Here is a 22661-nt window from a genome sequence, read left to right as displayed (position 1 = left end):
ATGAAAGCTACTGGTTGCTAATTAGACAGGAAGACAGGCCTCACTGCACACGCTTTCATACAAAGACCAAGTTCTACATACAGCAAGGCAATAAAGAGAGCCAAGACTCACTACCACACCATGGCCATCAGTAACGGCCAGAGAATGCTCAGAGCTCTTTTTCCTTCTGTTAATACACTCCTGAGACCTGCTAGCATTTTCCTTTTACCTGAGCTCTGCTTTTAAATGACGAAATACAAAATAGTTATCTATCTGCAGTATCAGAAAGCTTTCATCCTCAAGCCTGTTTCGCCTTCCTCAGGTTCAAGGATGACTTATTGGTTAGGGCTGATGGTGGCTTGCTGAATATACTGTACTTTTTCCTGCTGAACCTGACTGCTGCTTTTGACACAGTATCTCATGACATACTCTTGGTTGACCTTACAGGTACTGTGTTCTCTCGATTCTGATCTTATCTCTCAGATAAACAGAAATTTGAATTTAATTAATATATTTTTTCTGGCCTCTCCCACGGTGTTCCCCAAGGCTCAGTTCTTGACCTACTGCTATTTATTTTATAAATGCTTCCCCTTGGAAAATATTATCAGGCAGCATGGTCTGCAGTTCTATTGTTATAGGGATGATACGCAGATTTACATACACACTGCCTGGTCCTGCGTTGGTGGACTGTCTGAGTGACCTAAAGACTCCACACTCACCTCTAATTCTCATAGTAAACCACTACAAAGACTGCTTTCTTTCACCTTGAGAACACTGGACTTTGTCCATCCCTTTCCCTTTCTGCAGCAGACACACTTGTACATGTTTTTATCATATCCAGACTTATAGCATATAACAATATTCTTTATGGCTAAGAATATGAATACTTCTTCTGGCCTTTAAGTCCATATACTTCTCTAGCCTTTTTCCTCCACACCTGCACACATTCACCAATCTTCTGATACCAATCTGATCTCTGTACCATCATCTTGGCTCTGTATCATAGGAGATAGGGCGTTAAAGTGACTGTCCCAAAACTAGGGACATTCTTCCTTTCCGTCTCCATGCTTGAACATCTTTCTTCATTTTAAAACACAACTAAAAACCCATTTTCAGCTTACTTTTCCACCTGACCAATTACTCCATATGCATCTGTTTTATTGTTAGAGAATTAATCAACACCTTCTGGACAATCAGGTTTGACAATTCAGCAGCACTGTGTTGAACACAACAGTGTCTTGTTACCATTACTACTAACTGCCGTGGGAGCTGCCACAACATTTAATGCAATAACAACCCATGTCACTTTCTGTCACTATCATGACAGCTCCTTTTAACATCTTGAAGTCCCAGGAGCTATTGGCAGATACACATACCTTTCCATCTAAGGGGTCAGTGTCATCAAAGGATATGACAGTTGTCATGAAGTATGTGTGTTGACATCTATTTTAAGTATACTTAAAGTAGCAGTTAGCATGTGACATAGGTTATCATGATGGCGAGTATTATGGGAAATGTCTTGCCAGTGACTGGTAATGGAACATGACATTATCTGTGAGCATGAACTCTCATGACATGTGTCATGAGCTTGTGATATCTGACATGAATTGATTATTATGCAGGATTCATTTACCATATGTCAGTCAGCCAGTTATTTCTACAACAAAATATAGAATCTAAAATCTCTATATGAAATCTAATCATGTAAACATATATCGATAAGAATGTGTGTGTGTATATATATATATATATATATATATATATATATATATATATATATATATATATATATATATATATATATAAAATATAAAATATTTTTTTCTGTAATATATTTAACAAATTTAACTTTAATTTAATTTTTACATTTTTACCTTCCATTTTTTCTTTTCATGGTTTTAACTTCCTGAAAGATTGGCCTTTAAAGACATATATACAAACATATTCCAGATCTTAAAAATTCAAATGTCATTCAAATACAGATTCATGCAAATGTCAAAAATTCATGCAAGTTAGGCCAAATGTGGAGGATCTGGGATTCCCAGGGGAGTAGATGCTTTCAGACTGCTCAGACATTTATGTTCTACTTAAATAGCTAGTTTTCTAGTGATATTAAACATTTGATGCTAATGCTCTATCTATTGAGGTTATGATAACATTAGCTAACAGCCAAATTAGCTGCTTAATAGGAATTTTGCTACATAAAAACATAAAAACTTTTGATGCATTTACCTCATTATGGTTCATATCTTCCTTTTTGAAGCCACTTAACTCCACTTTACTCCATGTCTCTTCACTTCACTTCATGGATGAGAGCATGTGAGACGACTGTGATTTGCTAAATGCTGAGTTTGACTCTGAAAGCATCTACTTTTCTCTGGGAAACCAAGATGCTTCACCTCATTTTCTTAAAATCTGTATTTTAGAGATTTGAATTTCTGATTTTTTTTTTTTTTAATCTCAAAACCATAAACCTGTGATTTTAAATTTTACAGGCAAATTTTACAAGGCAAATCTTACTCACAGTAAGTTCAAAACAAAACAAAACAAAAAAATAATAATAATAATTATAACATTGGCAAAATGTAAGATTTTTTTAATACACCACAGAAAAAAGAATTTTATTTATTGTGACATGTACAGTATATAATTCAAATATACAAAATTCATATGCAAATGCTTCTGTCAGCTACCAAGTAGCATACCTTATATTCGTGTTTGTGTTCTGAAGTTGAATATAGGGCTTTTAGACCGACACAGGACTGTATGTAGCTACATACACACTCTCAGTGCAGTGAAGTGCTGACCAGTCGAGTGGCCACACATCTAGCATTCTCCACCGAGACCCACAACAATGTCACATGGCTGACAACCTGAAAAGATGTGCCGAGACACATTTACGCAGCTGCATCCCTCACCTTTCCAGATTAGACATAAAAGAAATAAATGGACTATATTCATGTCTCCTTTTAAAAACGTTGGTGTTCAGAGAGAATGAAAGAGATGGAAAGAGTATAAAGGAAGGAGACTATTCTTAGGTGCTGTTTATAGCCTTGTGTTTTGCATGTCTGTCTGTCCAAGTGTCGGGTACGTGATCTGCCGCACTGTCATTAGAACAGAGTGAAATATGTGTCAGAAATGCAGTGAAAGAGAGAGATTCAAACATATTAACTGGAGATAGAATGAGAAGAGAGAGAGCGAGAGAGAGAGACTGTGGTAGATTAAAGGACTGAGAGATGAAAAATAAAGAGGGAGATACAAAAGCTTGGGCTTGTGTGTAGACACAGCTATGTAGTGCATTAAGATTGTCATCATGGAGAATATACGATATTTTAATTTATTTTATTTTATTTCAAAGTCACTGTCACCATGGTTACTGTTGTGTTACGCTATGATTCTTAACTATGGGTTTGGGGAATGCTGCAGTGACTCACTCTCATATTCAGACATCTTATTCTGACTCAGTCATCATTAATCAGGAACTTCTAAGCAGCCTTCACCCTATTTCACGTTCCATGTCCCTCTTTCCATCTGTCCCCTTCTTTGCTCTCTCTCTCTCTCTCTCTCTCTCTCTCTCTTTCTCATTATGCTTGAATGACAGGAAAAGCTTATACATGAACTGAGAAGCATACACATTACATTCTTTGTGTGTGTGTATGTGTGGGTGTGTTGTCCCTCTAGCCTTCCCATTACAAAATTATCCACTGCTACATCACTGAAATATTATTATGACTTAGTGTAACAATTTGTTCTTAATAATAATTTGATTAACACTACAACAAAGGGAGCATGTTTATAAATTCAGTTTTATAAGTTTAGAAACCATAACATCTTGTGTGCAGGAAATAATGAGCCTTGCAGAGATGAACACAATCGTACCAGTTACTCACTTGATATAAATGCTATTTGTTTTTGTTTTGTTTTTTTTTATCTGAATAAAAGCCTCATTGAGCCTGCTCATTAATGGTAGAGAAATAAGCAAAAATGTTATTGTAATGTGACAAAGCCACATTAAAAGGGTTCTGTTTTTTAACTTAATTTCTATCCACTCTAACTGTAGTGTAGGTGTGATTACCACTGACAAGAATTCCATCAGCATTTTCTGTTCATTGATAGCTGAGTGTGTGGGAAAGGAAGGTGAAATATGAAAAAATCACTCACACAAGGCCATTTAGAGATTAAAAGTTTCTGCACATTAGTGGACGATTACTGACAAAGAAGAATTTCATTTTAAGTGATTAGTACAAATGAGAAGTGCAGTCTGACCAAGGACACAAGCTAACAAGGAGGAAAGGGTCATGTTTTGATTTCAGATTGACTTTAAAGCTCACTTATAATGCAAATCGAAGGGCAGTTGTTAAATTCCAACATTAAACCTTTAAAATATGAGACTTCATAGCAGAGATTATGTTGATTAAGCATGTGAAGTATCCTTATATGCATTTCAGAAGAGAAAGGTGTGATTTTGGTCAATTTTGGCTATATGCTCTATTGCTAATCCAGTACAAACATCTAGTATGTGTGAACGTCACCACGTTATACTTTTTAATCAAGTACAAACAGTATACAATTGGAAAGTAGTGTCCTGACAAATTATGAGGAATTTTCAGAGCCACAGTGGAATAAACCCTGTGACCTCTGTGTGAGCTGTAGTCAGAATTGATTAAATCTCTGCCGCGGATAAGGTAAAGTTCACAATATTACATATCCACATTTTAATTTGCATTTATTCAAGTCTGCTATGATAAAATTTGAGCATAAAGCAAACTCATCTTAGAAGATAAATACTTTGTATTGTAGTATTATTATTATTATTATTAGCACTCACTTAATTAGAGTCTTTTATGCCAGTTGGCCTACTGAGATGTGCCAGTTTTGAGAGGATCTCAGTTAATACCAAATAATATTTACAGAAACTTTGAACCATATAAGTTAACTGCTGTGTATGGAAAATAAGCAGCACCTTTAGAAACAGCTTGGCTACTTCCATCTAATCTGTTTGCGGGTGAGTTTAAGAATTTCGATTCTCTGCTACAGACATAAAATTTATAATTTTCTGTAAAAAAAGATCAAAAGACTGGCAGCTGAGATAAATTCCATTCCAAATTCTACCGTGCATTTTATAAAAACTGAGACTATTAGTATTATTTTACAGTAATTTACCAGATGGTAAATGCCACAATGTATATAACATTGACGTAATATGTTAGAATATTTTACCTTTCAGGAAATTTAGTCATGGCCAATTCCCTCCCATCATTCAAAATGCTGCTCATGGTATGTCACAGGGCAGCGTAACACACTCAGAGGAAAGCGCTATCCGCCCCCTTCTGCATACATGAGCTCACAGACGCCCATGACCGGTTAGTGTCACTGTGATTGATAGGGGACAGAGAGTATGCTATCCCTCCCTCCCTGAGAGCCAGTTTTGCTCTCTTGCTCTTTCTTGCTCTCCATGGATGGCATCGTCAGGATTCAAACTCACGATGTTCAGATGACAGAGTGAACGCTTTTCTGTTGCACCACTCAGAAGCCCACATGTGTGGTTTTAAAGGTCATAACGTAAAACACTGACAGTAGTAATGTGTCAAAGTTTTGCGAATGAAACATTGGGAACAACAGAGACAATCACATGAAGGATTTAATGATTTAAAGAAACATTACAAATACATGAAATATATAATATATATACATACATATATATATATATATATATATATATATATCATATATATATATATATATATATATATATATATATATATATATATATATATATATATATATACATATACATATATATATATATATACATATATATATATATATACAAGCCAATAAACAAAGCAAACATATGGGAAAACAATGAGCTCTTCTTGTTCATGTTTACTTTGGTTCACTTGTCAGTGTTAATATGCAAAATGCATCGTTTTAATTCTTTTCTTTATAATAATAAAAAATAAAATAAAAACATTTCAGGGCAATCAAGGCAAAGATTTTTATTTAGAGTAATTACAGTTACACTGCTCTCCTGATTTGGGAGCCTGTGAATTTGCTGTTATTTTCATATTATGTTTAAAGTAATGCTCGTATTCATATATCTAAATGAGTTACATCGCTTTTGTTTTTAAAGTGATCTAACGTGGCTGATTTCAAGTGTTCAGACGCATACACATTACACATTACAAAGTGCTATCCATCACAGTGATGTTGAATCCTCAAATCTGATTAGTCAGAAGTTGTTGATTAATGTTGTGTAGTAGCATGGCTGACTGCACGGCAAATCACATGCTTGTTTGTGTTAATGTGTCTATTCTAAAACATTAGTTTCTATAGTAATGGAGTCATTCACAGAGACTTGTACGATGGACGCTCCACACAATACTAGGTTTTTAATAAACAGATTTTACAAATATGTTACTATTGAGCAAAAAAAAAAAAAAAATCAGATATATGGTGATATGGTGAAACTTTCTGTTAGGATGATTAGATGATTAGTAGATGATTATTTAACATTTATGAAAAGAGTCTCAAGTGTCAGCACTTTTTTTTAAGACTTTGTGCTTCGCGATTTCGCTGTAACATGACATGATTTTTTTATATCTACTTTGAGATGTACATCTAATTGCCAAGGGACCAATTGTTATAATGTAAGAGATAACAAGAACTAACAAGTATATTATGTAATTTATTAATAAATAAAAATTTGTTGACAAGTTGCTGTGGTATAAGTTGCTGTGGTATAAGAGAATAAAACACCTTAGGGCACACTGTTATAGGAATATAATCAACAGTAGGTTGGTAATGACATCACACCGTGATGTGTATTATTCTTTACATATGATATGATATATGATATGATTTGATATGATTTAATACAATACATGATATGATGTGATATTGATATGTCATTTTATGAATACAATCTTATATTCAGGACATTACACTTGATAAAGAGATTCCACGAATGTATTTTTTAAACGGATGTTATGAGATGATCAATCTAGATGTCCAGGAAATAAATCACACTCACAATTAGAACAGTCTTTGCATGGCTAATTGAATCTCTAAGTGTACTTGATTATTTCATTTTAGATGCTGTCAGATAGTACACTTGATTTTTTTTTTTACTTTGAGAGTTAATCATAGGTTTCTAAACTCCCGCTCAGCGATGATGGACTCTGGGGGGTTGTGGAACACTTTTATTATCCGATCTAGTTTATTCAGTTTGCCAGTGTAATTAGTTTGTTCAGATTGTGTATTAATGGGTATTTGCCTATAAAGTGTTTTAAAATGGATAATCCATGCCAATACTGTTTATTGCTAATTTCTCTGACTTATTTATTTATTAAGAGTATTTCAGTACCTCTCTCTCTCTCTCTCTTTTATTTTATTCTGGATAATATCAGTAGGTGTGCTGTCACCATAGCAGCCATGTGTCCCTTCCAGCAGAGAGCCTATTACAATCATGCATGTCATTGCAAATGCATCTGATCAAAAAGACACTGATTACTTTCACTTTCTCTCTGTATCTGTCATTCTTTCTCTTTGTGTTTCTGTCTCTCTTTCCCTTTATATCGCTCTTTCATTCATCTCATGCCATCTGTCTTGTCTTTTAGCCCCATACTCCTCTTTCCCTCTCGATCCTCTAGTACCTGTCTGTCTCTATGTCTTGCTGTGTGTGATGCTGCTGCTGTCTAAGCCACTGTCCTCCTTTTAACTTTTTCGCCATCTGCTCTGCTCCTGCTATCCTTCTGCACACCTCACATCCCCTCCTCCTTCTTATAACCCCCATCCAACCTCTCCATCTCTGTTATCTTTTGGTAATATTTTCTAGCACACTGTCAACATGGCCATATTAGACAGCATAGATTAAAAAAAAAATAAAAATCCCACTGGACTGAATGAATGACATGATTGAATGGACTGGGGATGGTGTGAGGGAAAGAAAAAAGGGATGTATGATTAATAGATGGAGTATATTTTGTCAGAAGGGCCCATGTGCATTTGTTTGTGAAGGAGATTTTTTTTCACATTTAGTAAATAAAATGCAAGTGTGCAATTTAGGATACCAAGAGATATATACTTATATGAACAGGGTAATGAGTTTCTTGGTGTGTGTGTGTGTGTGTGTGTGTGGCCATGTTCCACGCTGATGATTTAAAGAAAGGATGCTATGATGAATAACATCTTTGTAAATGTATGTGTGTGTGTGTGTGTGTGTGTGTGTGTGTGTGTGTGGGGCTGCTGTTGGCAGGCTCACTGTGATGTGGAATTAGTAAGCAGCGCTGAATTCTAAGGAGAAATTGGATCAGATTACAGTAAATTTTGGCACTGGATTAAACCCAATCCTCTCTGTGCTTCTAAGCTGACTGAGAGAGAAAAAAAGAGATTAAGAGTTTTTTGTAGGAGAGGAAGAGCTAGGGGCTGCTGTATGTAGACCCAGTAGTCTCTTGGCTAAAGTTCTCGAGTATGTGACCTGGCTGAATTGCCCCGATGTTCATAATTAGTCGACATTCTCATAGCGATAGCTTTAAACTCCACTACATCAACACTTTAAGTCAAGTCGAGCTTTATTGTCATTCTGTTATATGTGTGGACATATAGTGGAACGAAATGTCGTGTCTCGCAGGACCACGGTGCTACATACAAGTTAAACATAAATATGAACATAGAAGTATAAGAAAAACAATTAAGTTGACTATACATACTTTACAAAAACTTTACAAAAACTATACAAAGACTTTACATAGGTACTTTACATAGATACTGTAAATGAAATTGTGCAAAAGAGGTATTTTGTACATTAAATTGTGCATAAGAGGTATTGTGCAAAAGAGATTTTGGGGGAATAGTGCAAGATGATTTGCAGTGCAATGCAAAAGTAAACATATATTATCAAACTGAGTCTTTGTGTCGGAGAGTGTCTATAAAAAGTGTTCAGTGTACATTCAGAGAAAAGAGTGTGTTACTACATAGCCCATTCACCTGTGTGTAGCACACTCAGAATTGCACGTAACAGATTGTCAATTTTTCAAGAGTTGGGGGGGAGGGGTGAGGTGTACATGGTTTCAGGAGATAGGGTTGTGGATGAGGTTTCAGAGGGGGACAGGGAGATTGGAGTTGAGGGCTCTCACTGCCTGGGGGAAAAAGCTGTTGAGCAATCTGACAGAGCGAGCTTTGATACGCCGGTACCTTCTACCTGATGGCAGGAGCTGGAAGAGATTGTGGGGGGATGGGTAGGGTCCTTCACGATGCTGGTAGCCTTGCTGGAGCATCGTGCAAGGAAAATGTCCAGGATGGAGGGGAGAGGGGCACCGATGATCTTTGCAGCTGTGTTCACTGTCCGCTGTAGGGTCTTGCGGTCAGCAGCACTGCAACTTCCATACCAGACAGTGATGCAGCTGGTCAGCACACTCTCAATGGTGCCCCTGTAGAATGTATACTTGGGTGGAGGGAGACTTGCTCTTTTCAGCCGGCGGAGAAAGTGGAGGCGCTGTTGGGCCTTCTTGTTGAGTGACATGATGTTGGTGGTCCAGGTGAGATCCTCTGTAATGTGCACTCCCAGGAATTTAGTGCTGCTGACTCTCTCCACGGCCGAGCCGTCGATGGTCAGTAGGGGGGTGGTCAACAGAGTTTCTCCTGAAGTCCATCACAACCTCCTTTGTCTTACTCACATTGAGGGACAGGTTGTTGACACCGCACCATTCAGCCAGCTGTGCCACTTCCTCTCTGTAGTGTGTTTCATTATTGTTTCTGATGAGGCCTACCACAGTTGTGTCATCAGCAAACTTGATGATGTGGTTGGAGCTGAACTTGGCAGTGCAATCATGAGTCAGCAGCGTGAAGAGCAGCGGGCTGAGCACACAGCCCTGTGGGGCACCTGTGCTCTGTATGGTAGTGCTGGAGGTGTTTCAGACGACACAGACTGACTGAAGTCTTTCAGTTAAAAAGTCCAGGATCCAGTTACAGAGGGGTAAGTTGAGGCCCAGCAAGTTTAGTTTGTTGATAAGCTGCTGAGGGATTATTGTGTTGAATGCTGAGCTGAAATCGATGAACAGCATTGTAACATAAGAGTCTTTCTGTTCCAGGTGAGTAAGAGCTAGGTGGAGAGTGGAGGATATTGCATTGTCCGAGGAACGGTTTGGACGGTATGCAAACTGGCGTGTTTGGGAGACTGGACTTGATGTGGTGCATGACTAACCTCTCAAAGCACTTCATCATGATTGGGGTCAGTGCTAAGGGACGATAGTCATTCAGGCAGGACACAGGTGATTTCTTTGGTACTGGAATTATGGTGGTGGATTTGAGACACATGGGGACGACTGCCTGGTTCAGCGAGGTGTTGAAGATATCTGTTAGGACATCCATCAGATGTGCAGCACAATCTCTTAGTACATGGCCAGGTATGTTGTCAGGGCCAGCAGCCTTACGTGGGTTGATCTTGGACAAGGTCTTTCTTACATCGGCTGGAGAGAGACAGAGCACCTAGTCATTTGGAGATGTGTGTAGTTTTTGTGCAGGTGTGTCGTTCTGTATCTCAAATCGTGAGTAGAAGTGGTTGAGTGCATCCGGCAGGGATGCGTCATCGTCACTGGCCTGTGGCAGGGGTTTGTAGCCAGTGATGGTCTGAATGGCTTGCCACAGGGTCCGGGTGTCTTAACTGTCACTGAAGTTATTGTTGATTTTTTGAGCATATTGATGTTTTGCCTTCTTGATGCCATGAGACAGAGTCCAGTGTGTTGTTTCCCCTTGTTGCAAAGTTCACATGTTGGTAGAACTTCAGCAAAACTGTCTTTAGGTTTGCGTAGTTGAAGTCACCAGCTATAATCAAAAATCCGTCAGGGTTGCATCTTTATGCAGATGTCTGCAGTCTTTCCTCCACTTATCGCCATGTTTTTTTTTTCCACTCTGTCTCAGCATGCCGTTTCATTTTCTCTTTTCACACTCATCCCTAGTGTCTCTCTTATCTAAGTATGAAGCTGTATTTGGGCTCCCATCCAAACTCGGGAGTCCTGCTGATTCCTGAATCTTCTTTTCTGTCTTTTCCACTGGCTCCTTGCTGTTCTGCAGATTTTCCCTCTTGCCTATGGATCTTCACTTCAAAGGTGCTGCCAGTGTTTGCTGTGTTGTACATTGACTCTAGATAAGTGCTGAGCTTTTTTATATAATAGTTACATATAGAAATTGCTTAAGAAGGTGCAAGCCAAGATCACATGAAAGGTCATATACATGTAGTGTACCATACAGGAAGAGGATTTCCCAAAGGATTCACAAAACTTTTAGTGCTGAAAGACTTTACTGTGTTACTCTCTCTACATTGATCATATTTCCAGAGCAGATTAAATATAGGACAGGAACGTATAGAGCAAAATGGTAGAACAGTGCGGGGCTTGTTCTTCCAAAATTCTTCCTTCTGTATGATTTTAAGAGGTTTTTAACAAACCATGACAGATTGTACAAAGCCTAATGATCTTATCTTATCTAATTAGCTTGGAACTGACTGTCTTTGTGTTCAAACCACAAGACAGCTGAGAATACTGATTAAGCAAGCACCTCAATCCACATTGAAAATCTTCCCTTTCTGTGTGATAACATGACTGGTGTTAATCAGTGTAGACCCAGGATCATAAAGTGACAGACTATTTAATTATATGATCTGTAAAATTAGTGATGTGGGAATACTGTACTACCATCAAGATCAAGATCCACAGAAACATATAACTACATACAATACTGTGTGTTTGTGTGTGTGTGTGTTTGTGTGCAGTCCTACAGTAGGACTGCAGAGTGAAAATATACTTACAGCCATGAACAGCCAAAAATACTACTGTTAGCTATTAGACTGAAAAAGATGAGTGCTGTTAGGCAGAATATCAGACCATAAAAAAATAAAACAGTGAAGAGTGAAAATGTCAGTGAGGAGGAATTGGTACTGAAAAGCCAACATCTCTCATTTGGCACTGATTTAAATGAAACGTCTCAGTCCCAGTTTTTGTATAAAACATGTTGAGCAGCTGTGGCTCTTTAAAAAATAAATTGGATTTATAAGAGTGATTTTAATAGACATTACTTTTCAGTCTGACTCAAGTAAATATGTAAAGAAAAAAGAAAGATGTAATTAGCTTGTGGGCAGGATTTGTTTAAGAGCTGAACTATGCAGAAATTCAGAGTTGATGAAAACTTGTGTAAATAGCACAACAGAATGTGTTTGCCCTAATGTCAGGGGATTGTGAATGTGAATCACGACGATGCTACAGCCATCCATGGCCGTGAGCCAAGGGAGCAAAATTGGCCATGCTGTCTAGATTGGACGGATTGCATACTCTTTCATCAAATGGCCTCGTTTATCAATCTTTTAGTAAATTTGTGAGTTGATTTGTGTGATGTTAACCTTTCATCAGCTGAGGCATTTTTTACAGCTTACAGCTATGCTCAGACAGACTGGCCCATCCTCCATTTATACTGAGACATTTCTTTTGTTAGAACTGAATGATTAGTTTTATTTGTCTTAATTTATGGGTACATGTTGGCTTGCTTTCTTTATTTTTCATATTCGTTCATTGAAGCCAATAATATGAACAATACAAACAAAACATTTTCTTGTTGGTTCTCTTAGTCCATGCAAATTATATGAAGTCAATCAAATTGATGTTTACATTAGTTAGTCTCCTTATGCATAAATGTACACACACTTACGAGCACGAGTAGGATACGAACAATTTACAAATAAATCCGTTCGTATCCAGCTTGATAAATGAGGCACATGGAGACTAGGTCCAGATAAGCTGACCCTTCCTGTTATGTGGTGACCTCTGTGTTTCTGATAAATAGTTGTATATACTTTACAAACTCTGCCCAGCAGTGTTGATCTGGTATGAGTTTATCAAATTCATCTGTGTTGCTGTAAGTTTTAAACAGCAAGGACAATGACGTGTTTAAAAACACTAATACCAGTGCCATACAGACTACATTATCTCTGTGACTGCTGTACTGATAAGGGTCCATCACCCAACTCATATCTGGTCAGCCCCTGAATGGACATATATGATGGGTGTACTTAAGTGGCAGGGGTAAAAAAATGAAGTATTGTGTAATGGGTTTCTGTTATATTATTCTGTATTTTGTGTATATATTGTATATATACATTATTTTGGCAAAATACATAAGAATATTAATCTAATATGCTTCATATGAACAAAAAATCCACTGCTATTGCAACAGTGTCTGTTGTTTAGTTACATGTTTTGCTGTGTTGCTTAGGTTGGCTATGAAAATGCCGGCACAGTGGAGTTCCTGGTGGACAAACACGGGAAACACTACTTCATCGAGGTCAACTCCCGTCTCCAGGTCGAGCACACTGTTACTGAGGAGATCACTGAGTGAGTTCCCATTCATATTAATCCAGTTATGCTAACATTAAAAGGAGAGGTTTCTCTGGTGACAACAGACTCTTTTTTTGCTTTTTTGCATATTGTCAGTGGTGTAGAGGAGCATCGGCACTGTCTTTCTCTCTCTCTCTCACACACACACACACACACATTATTTATCTCTCAGTATCTCTACTGCTTTCTTTCAGTAAATCTCTTTCTAAGCCCTTGCTTGAAGTGATTTTTTTTTTTCAGTGAAAGACAGAGGAATGGCTGCTGCAAGTGTCTATGCTGGTAGCAATGACATGCCTTTCTGTACCTGCATGACTGTCGATATTGCAGGGTCCTTTATTATGAGTGAATGTGAATATACAGAAGGGACAAAAAGGGAATACAAGAGATCAAGAAGACGATGTCAGAATCAGAATCAGAATTAGCTTTATTCGCCAAGTATGCGCGCAGACACACAAGGAATTTGTTGTGGTTTTCTTTAAGGTGCTCTTGGTACATACATACATACATATCTTACATGAGAACAAAAAACATTTAAATAGTAAGACTTAACAATAAAAAAATAAAAAATAAAAAAATAATAATGTGTATGAATCTGGAACAGAAGATTTATGTACAGATTTGTGCATTATTTACTCTATATACAGCTGTATAAATAAAGAGATATGCATATGTATTTACATAATACTTGAGAACGAGGTAGTAACTAGAGATGGAGGATGAATTACAGAAATGAATTATAGAATAAAAAAACACAGGTAATGATTCCTGTGTTAGCTGTTTAAGCTGGAGATGGCGTGTGGGAAAAAACTGTTTTTATGCCTAGATGTTCTAGTGCACAGAGATCTGTAACGTCTGCCTGAAGGGAGGAGTGCAAACAGGTTGTGGCCGGGGTGAGAGGGGTCTGTGATGATGTTAGCTGCCTGCTTCTTCACTCTGGAGTTGTACAAGTCCTGAAGGTTGGGCAGGTGCACACCAATGATCCTTTCTGCTGTCCTAACAGTCCGTTGCAGTCTTCTTATATCTGATTTGCTGGCTGACCCAAACCAGACAGTTATAGAAGAGCACAGAACCGACTCAGTAACAGCTGAGTAAAACTGTGTCATCTGCGCCTGTGGCAGGTTGATCTTTTTCAGTTGACGAAGGAAGAACAACCTCTGCTGGGCCTTTTTCACAATGGAGTCAATGTGCATGTCCCACTTCAGGTCCTGAGAGATGGTGGTGCCCAGGAACTTGAATGACTCCACTGCAGCCACGGTGCTGTCCATGACGGTGAGAAGGGGGAGAGCAGGGGGGTTTCTCCTGAAGTCCACTATCATCTCCACAGTTTTGAGCGTGTTCAGCTCCAGGTTGTTGTGACTGCACCAGACAGCCAGCCGCTCAACCTCTTGTCTGTAAGCAGACTCGTCGCTGTCCTGAATGAGACCGATGACTGTAGTGTCATCTGCAAACTTCAGGAGTTTGACAGAGGGGTCCTTAGAGGTGCAGTCATTTGTGTAGAGGGAGAAAAGCAGTGGGGAGAGAACGCAGCCCTGAGGAGCTCCAGTGCTGATGGTGCGGGTGTTGGATGTGAATTTTCCCAGCCTCACTAGCTGCTGCCTGTCTGTCAGGAAGCTGGTGATCCACTGACAGATGGAGGTGGGTACAGAGAGCTGTGTCAGTTTATTTAGAAGGGTATCTGGGATGATGGTGTTGAAAGCGGAGCTGAAGTCCACAAACAGGATCCTTGCATAAGTCCCTGGTTTGTCCAGATGTTGGAGGATGTAGTGCAATCCCATATTGACTGCATCATCCACAGACCTGTTTGCTCGGTAAGCAAACTGCAGGGGGTCCAGCAAGGGTCCAGTAATGTCCTTCAAGTAGGCCAACACCAGCCTCTCAAATGACTTCATGACCACAGACGTTAAAGCAACAGGTCTGTAGTCATTTAGTCCTGTGATTTTTGGTTTCTTGGGTACAGGGATGATGGTGGAGCGTTTGAAGCAGGAGGGGACTTCGCATAGCTCCAGTGATCTGTTGATGTAAAGAGCGAATACTGAATAGTCCACTTCATGATAATCTGCAATGACAAATCACACACACACACACACACACACATACACACACACACGTGTTTGTCTTACTGTCCTTGTCAAGACCTTCCACTGACAAAATTATTAATACAGCTAATTAATGCTATACCTAAACCTAACTCTAACCTTAACCTCAGTAACCAAAAGGAAAAATTTTGGTAGCCAAATGATCCATGATACGTACACAAACGTGTATGCAGTTTCCAAGCACAAGAGTAAATAAAAGAAGATTGCGTATAATAGGTAGCAAAACTGTTGCATACACTTTATATTGTACAAAGCTATATTCAACTGTAAAACAGTGGTTAAAATAGACACACCCTGAGTCTTCATTCCTGTTTGACTGCAATGTATCATGCCTTCAAAATGGAATTGGTATTGTTAGATCCTAACTTTTCTCAGTATCTTAGTGCTGTGTTGAAGTAGTTTGTATAATAGCCAGTCATGGATAGGTACAATTCACGCTTTTGTCAAAGGCATTTCCCCATCATCTGATATGAATCAACATGTAACGCTGAATCTCCCGGCCTGTCCAATGTCTACACCAAAATACTTTGATCTGTACCCAGTATAACCTCTGGTCATCAGACCGGTTGGCAGAGATAGATCAGACGTGAACCTAACACTCTCTATCTCTGTTCTCTGTCTCTCTGACACCTGGCATAATACTGCAAATAAACCATATCTTCCATAAAGCGACATGGTGCTAATCTTGACTGCAAAGTTTCCTGGGGAATCTCAGCAGCGATAAAGCTGCAATATAACAGTATGTAGCCCTACCTATGGTAATGAGGCCTAAATGGAAATACTCAAATGACTTGAAAATGAAGTATTGTATTGTGTATATGTTCCTTCTCTCTCTCTCTCTCTCTCTCTCTCTGTCTTATTTTGTCTCTCTCTCTGCCTGTAGAGAGATAAGTGGTGCTGTCATTAGTTAACTGCCTGCAATTGAGAAAACATAACACTCATCTAATCATCCTGGTCTCTGTTTATTTCACCGACTTCCTCTTCCTTTAATATTTCTATATATTTCTACACTCTTTCATATATTCAGCAAGTAATGTGACACTTCCCCCCTCCTCCCTGAATTTTTTTCATTGCTTGTCTGCAGTAGTAATTTTTCTTCTTCACTGGAAGCTCTAATCATGTTTTTTTTGCTCACACATACACACAAACATAGACACATAGAGTTTATGCAGATCGAGTGTGAATGTGTGTAGTCAGTGAGATCCCTGTGATAGTGTGTAATTGCTGGTAGTTATTGGTAGCTTCTTTGTATCTGAACATTCATTTTCCTTTTTTTCTGCAGCGGTAATAGCACATCTAATAAAAGCAGCAGCTACACGAAGAAGTAGAGCACTTGTACACTCACATATGCACAACTATGCATCGGAAATGATTTCAAATATTTTCTGTGCCTATTTGCATAAATTTTTCATACCTGTACATCATATTTGTTGAAATGAGTTCAATGTTTTTTGGTGTGATTTATCCACAGATATCTCCAAGTGTGTGTTTTGGTTTCACAGGGCTTTAAATGGCTTTAATTTGCATTGATTGAAATGGAAATGAGATCAGTAATAGACACATTGTTGCTGTCATTAGAGCATGAATGGGCTCTGATGGGGTGTCAATAGGAGATGCAGTACACACTAAAGCAGATTAAGTGTTCACTTATCCAAACATTACGGCTCTCCTGTGGCGCTATCATGCCATGAGCTCTTTAAAGATAAAGAACTTATCTGACATGTGATTTGCGTGTGTGTTGGTGCCATAGTTGCTTTTGTTTGTTCATTGCTTTATCGTTAATATGCCCATTAGTTAATTATTTAGTTCATTTGTTTGTTCAGATGTATGTGTTTGGCTCAGAAAGGGCGAATTTACCACAAACAGTGACACTAATACGCATATTGATCACTCTTGCTCTCTTCACAACCTCTCCCTCATCTCTGTTATCCCTCCGGCACCCCTCCTGCCTTTGTTTAGCTCTTTCCCATCATTACTCTGGTGCTTCCTCTGTCCCTGGCTTCCCATTGCTTTTCCATTGCGCCTTGCTTCATTTTTCTAGCTGTGTTGCAGTCCATCCCCTGTCATCTTGCTCTCCCTCTGCCCTTGTCTTGATCTGTCTGCTGTCTTGTCAGGGTGTTTTATTGAGTCTCTGACCTCCTACCAACATTTCATCTCCTCTTTCCTCTTCTCTTCAGTCATGGGAAGGTATCTGGTGTAGTGCTCTAACAGCCATGCCTCTCCCGCGATGACTTTCAAAAATGCAAAACATTTCTGCTTACACAGTCACAGACTCATGTCTAAATGTTAAACACTTTTCTCCAAACCATTATAGCATCATTTCCTGACAGTAAATTTGTTTTCAAATTGGGAAAACGCTTCATTGGTGCTGGATTCCATTTTGACAAGCATTCATTATTATTATTCAAATTGCTCATGAATCGTTTACATGCCTTGGGAAGTCTGCACTCGCATTGTGGCTGGTTGTGTCTCATTGGTGCCGCTACAGAGGGAATGTGAATGGATATTTCCACAAAGATGTCACCCTTTTACTCAAATGTAAATGCAGTTTCCCCAAGCCACACCTTAACCTTTTCTGCTGCATGACTGGTTTGAGAAAAAAAATTGACAAAATTATGCAAGGCGGTTTGTACCTGGGGCATATCTCACGTTAACAAAAAATGTGCCAGACAGAGCCAGGAGCTGGCAGCACAATAGCTGTTAGCTTTATAGCCACTGGGCATAAGAGACAGGATTTCATTAAAATGTAATCGCTCCTAATGGATCCCAGCTTGTGCCTTGGCTTTGTCGATGTGCTGACGCTGCTCAATTTTTTTTCATTATAAGCAACATCAGAGTGTATTTTATGTCATGATTCTTTTTTCATATGTAGTATCTTAAACCTACACCAATCTGTATACCACTCTGAAGACCTTTAATTTTTGTTTAATGACTCAATCTGATGTTTTTCCTGCGGGTCTTGATGGTACAGGTCCTGGTGGCCTAAGGGTAAGGACTGATCAGGCTGTTTGAGGAATATCTCAGAGCAGAGCTCAACACTCAGACCCCAGCATTCAGACAGGGGAGGGTTTAGACTCCATCCTGGGCCTCTCTGAGTCCTGTAAAATTATATCAGTGACTCGCAGAATCTATGCCTTGATGTGTATTATACCGTATGTGTATAGTAATAGGTCTGAGTGTAGAGCGCTGTACAGATATCTGTTCTATCAACATCCACTTGAAGGGTTCTTCAAGGGTTCTTCAAGGTTGCTTTAAATATTAAGGTTTCTTAGCATCTTAAACAGGTTTTACTGGGAACCTCTGATAGGGAAACATTATCCTGTAGGTTTCACCTGGAACCTCTAAGGGTTAACCCACAGGGATTCTTTATTCCTTTGGTGTGTTAGAACCTTTTTTTGTAAGGTCTGTTTTATATTTCTGCATCTGTGTCTTTGCAAGCACATAAGGGGAATCATGTATGTACAGTCACAGTCACAGAGGTGTCTCTCATCATATACTGTGCTAATGTTCTAAAATCAGCCACCTCAAAAGGTGCCCGTGCATCATAGACTAAATAGACATCACAATGTCATCTGCTTTGCTGGTTATGTATCAGCTTCTCCTCACAGATGAGATCTCACACTAATTTCAAAGAATTGTACTAGGCAGGTACCTTCTGTGCCACCATACCGCCTAACAGCTCCAGGGTCCTGGTGTAGATCCTGAGCTTGGGTTTCAGAGCATGTTCTCCCTGTGTCTGTGTGTTTTTTTTTCTGATTTTCTCCCTAATTTAGTCTTGGCCAGCTCTCCCCTAACATACAACCGCTGCCAACCTGGGAGGGAGAAAGCTAGAAGGTTAGGGTTAGCTATGATAGGGGAAATGCTTTTCTGTTGCACCACTCAAGGGCCTTGTCTGTGTGGGTTTCCAAAAAACATGCCAGTTAGTGGACTAGCTTCAATACATTGCCCCTACGTGCAAATGAGCATGTGAATGTGCAAATTTATGAACATTTGTGCATGTTGTCCTGTGGCAGACTGGCATCCCATGCCAGGGTGTATTCCTGCCTTGTGCCCAGTGTTCCTGGGATAGGCTCCAGATCCACTACAACCCTGACCAGGATAAAGTGGTTACTGAAGATGAATGAATGACTGAATGAATGAATGAATGAATTAATGTACTAGGTGTGCATCAATTTCCCTATGATTTCAACTCAGCTATGCATTCCCACTAATTAACTAACCGATAACCAATAAACTTCTGTGTAAAAGTACATGTGTGAAAGCAGGAGAGGGGCTCTGGTAGTGAGAAATCCACTTGAGGCTATTGTGCCTTCACATCTCAAGCTCCTCTGTTCTCTTGTTTCTGCTTGTAGTGTGCTCCTCTGATGGTATTTCATTGAATATAAACACGCACACACACAGATACAAACATCTAATCCCCTCAGGGCCTCATCATTGTCCTGATTTGAACTGAAATCCTTTGTGTAGACAGGAGGTAGCAAACAAGAGAGAAAACACTCCCTCCCTCCAGAAATAAAGTTTCGTAAGCAGATGAACTCTTCTCATGACAGAGGATTGTGTCTGGACCACCAGCTCAAAAAAAAAAAACACATCACTCACTGGATCTTCTCTCTCTCTCTCTCTCACACACACTCACTCACACACTCGCGCACACACTCACACACATATCCATCTATCCATTTACACACATCTGCACTTTTAGTTCAAGATCTAATTTGAACTTAACAGCCCCTTGAAGCTGGATGATGAAACTTGCATCAGAAGCTCTGAAAAACAAACCATGTTGTTAAAGGAAGTCTTTTCTAAAGCTTGTATTTTTATGCAGGTTATGATAGGTCAGTTCTGTTTGACCCATTTGCCCTTCCCTTGCGCACTCCCTACTGAGTGCACTGAGTGAAGGGAGCTTCAGGTGATATTAGTCGGAAGTAAAATTTCGCACTGAATATTCATAGGGATGCAGATCAGCTGGACTCTGCTATCGCTGGGGTGCAGGGGATTTTGGTATAGTTTGGGTGCAGTGCTGACTGTTTGACCTTTATTTAAAAATGAAAATGTTTTGATTCTAATATATTATTTCTGTCTCTGAGGACCTTTGCTCTTTCTTGCATTTACCTTTTGCCCTGTTCTCTTTATTTCCTTTTCTCTCAAAAGCTTTTATTATTAATTTTTATTTGTGAGGGCAATGAGGGGAATCTGCTTTATCCATTATTTGCTCAACATTATAAAAGCTGTATTTTAAAGCTGTCAGTCACACAGACGTTAGTTTTCTCTAGGCTGTGTTGCCATGATGACTGTGTGTGGAGAGTTTCTTAGTCCATTAATATCTAATTGAATATGGCAGTGATTTACCATAATAATATGTTATTTATGTTGTACATGTTATAAATTGAGGACTGTGTGTGTGTGTGCGTGCACTTTCTATACTCATGAGGATTAAATGCCCTGCAAGGCACTTTTTTGGCATATTTATCACATTTATTAAAGCTGTGTGCATTGTTGGAAATCTGGCTAATGCCCATTATGTTCCCTTCCCATGCCTTCCATCCATACCTTTGTTTCCAGACTGAATTAGACTATAACTAGTTGACTGTATCAAAACATTCGTTTACATCACTGCTTCTGTAGGTTTGTTTCTACAGCCAAAAAACAACAGACAATAGCTAAATTTTAAGTGACAGCTACATGTTTTTTTCTTTCTTTCTAGTATAACTAGTATAGCTACAATAACCAGTGATAATTTAATAAATTATATTAATGATAAAACACTCATATGTTGTGGGGTCACCACCTGGAAGATGAAGATTAGGGGCCAAGTGTAATGCCAGTTTGGCAACAGATATGTGATGGGCAGTCTTAGATGGACTAGATCCTAGCAGTGGAATCCAACGTTGGGAGAAAGAGAGAGAGTTTGGTACAGGAGCCGGAATGTGTGAGATGGAATGGTTTTAAACGACATACAGTAGTCATCCTTACATCCACACAGTACAGGGACCTGTACCAAACATCTTGATCAGGAGGTGGATTCTCTCCATCTTCGGCGTTCCCACAGGAGAGAGTCCAAGGCTGAGGGCAAGAGGGTTGCCTCAATGAAATAAAGTCTTAGAAACAAAAAAATTCTGATTGTTTGTTCAAATGCACTAAAAAGCACTTTGGATTATTCGGCTTTCTTGAAGAAAGTGGAGTAGGTGCTTGAGAATGTACTTCGTACTGACTCCATAGTGCTCCTGGGAGACTTCACTGCTCACGTTGGGAATGATAGAGATACCTGGAGGAGCAGGATGGGGAGAAATTGTCACCAAGCTGTGAAATGTTATTAGACTTCCAAGCACGCCACGGATTGTTCACTTTGTTCAATCGCAAGCTTGTACATAAGTGTACTTGGTACCAGAGCACCCTGAGGCAAAGGTCAATGATTGATTTTGGGATTGTATCATAAGACTTGAGGCTGTATATTTTGGACACTGGGATAAAAGTAAAGCTGTCAGCTGATAACCATTTGGTGGTGAGTTAGACTCATCACACAGGGCATCACCCAATTTTATCTAGTAACCCAGGAGAGCCTTCCTGGTTGCTTAGGAATTACTGGCAGAAGCTTCTGTGAGATATGAATTTAACCCCCAACTCCTAAAAGACTACTCCCATGTACCGAATGAGGCCGACTACACTAAGTCTGAACGGATCATGTTCAAATCCTCAATCATGAAGGCAGTTGCAAGAAGCTGTGGCCAAAAGGCTGCCAGGGCCTGTCATGGCAGTAACCCTACTAAGCGCTGCTGGACACCAGTGGTATGGGAAGCCAGTTGAAGAAGGACACATTTAAAGTAAAGCACACAGAGGACTCTCCTGATGCAATTGAGATCTATAGGAGAGTCAGAAGGGCTTCAGCAAAAGCAGTTGCAGAACTGAAATCTCAGGTGTGGGAGGAGTTTGGAGAGGCCATTGAAAAAAATAATCCTTCAGGTAGCCTATTAAAAAAAACTGTAACTTTTTATGGCACTTATGTCGCTGAAATACTTTCTTTCTCCCTGGGATCACACAAGGTGCTAATTTCATGGAGGCCACTTTTTATGTCGAATGGAGAGTTTGCGATGGCAGATTGCCTTCGCAATCATGTCCTCAATTTCACATTTCCTTAAACCTTGAACATAAGGAAATGTTATTTAACTGTATTAATTTAGACTTAAACTATGACTAAATATAT

The 22661-nt window shown here is 39.2% G+C and overlaps 1 protein-coding gene across 2 annotated transcripts in view; it reads left to right on the top strand.

Annotated features, from left to right (window-relative positions):
* The window catches only part of pcxb (pyruvate carboxylase b), a 202602-nt gene that overhangs the window by 31737 nt on the left and 148204 nt on the right, over positions 1 to 22661 (top strand). For both annotated transcript variants that reach the window (XM_053233022.1, XM_026936435.3), the window contains exon 8: positions 13243 to 13361. In XM_053233022.1, coding sequence (XP_053088997.1) covers positions 13243 to 13361 — 119 coding nt within the window. The remainder of the gene's footprint in view (positions 1 to 13242; positions 13362 to 22661) is intronic.

The sequence above is a fragment of the Pangasianodon hypophthalmus genome, chromosome 4 (assembly GCF_027358585.1).
Source record: "Pangasianodon hypophthalmus isolate fPanHyp1 chromosome 4, fPanHyp1.pri, whole genome shotgun sequence".
Taxonomy (NCBI): Eukaryota; Metazoa; Chordata; class Actinopteri; order Siluriformes; family Pangasiidae; genus Pangasianodon; species Pangasianodon hypophthalmus.
Note: the sequence above shows the minus strand (reverse complement) of the source record. Positions and strands in the feature narration are given on the sequence as shown.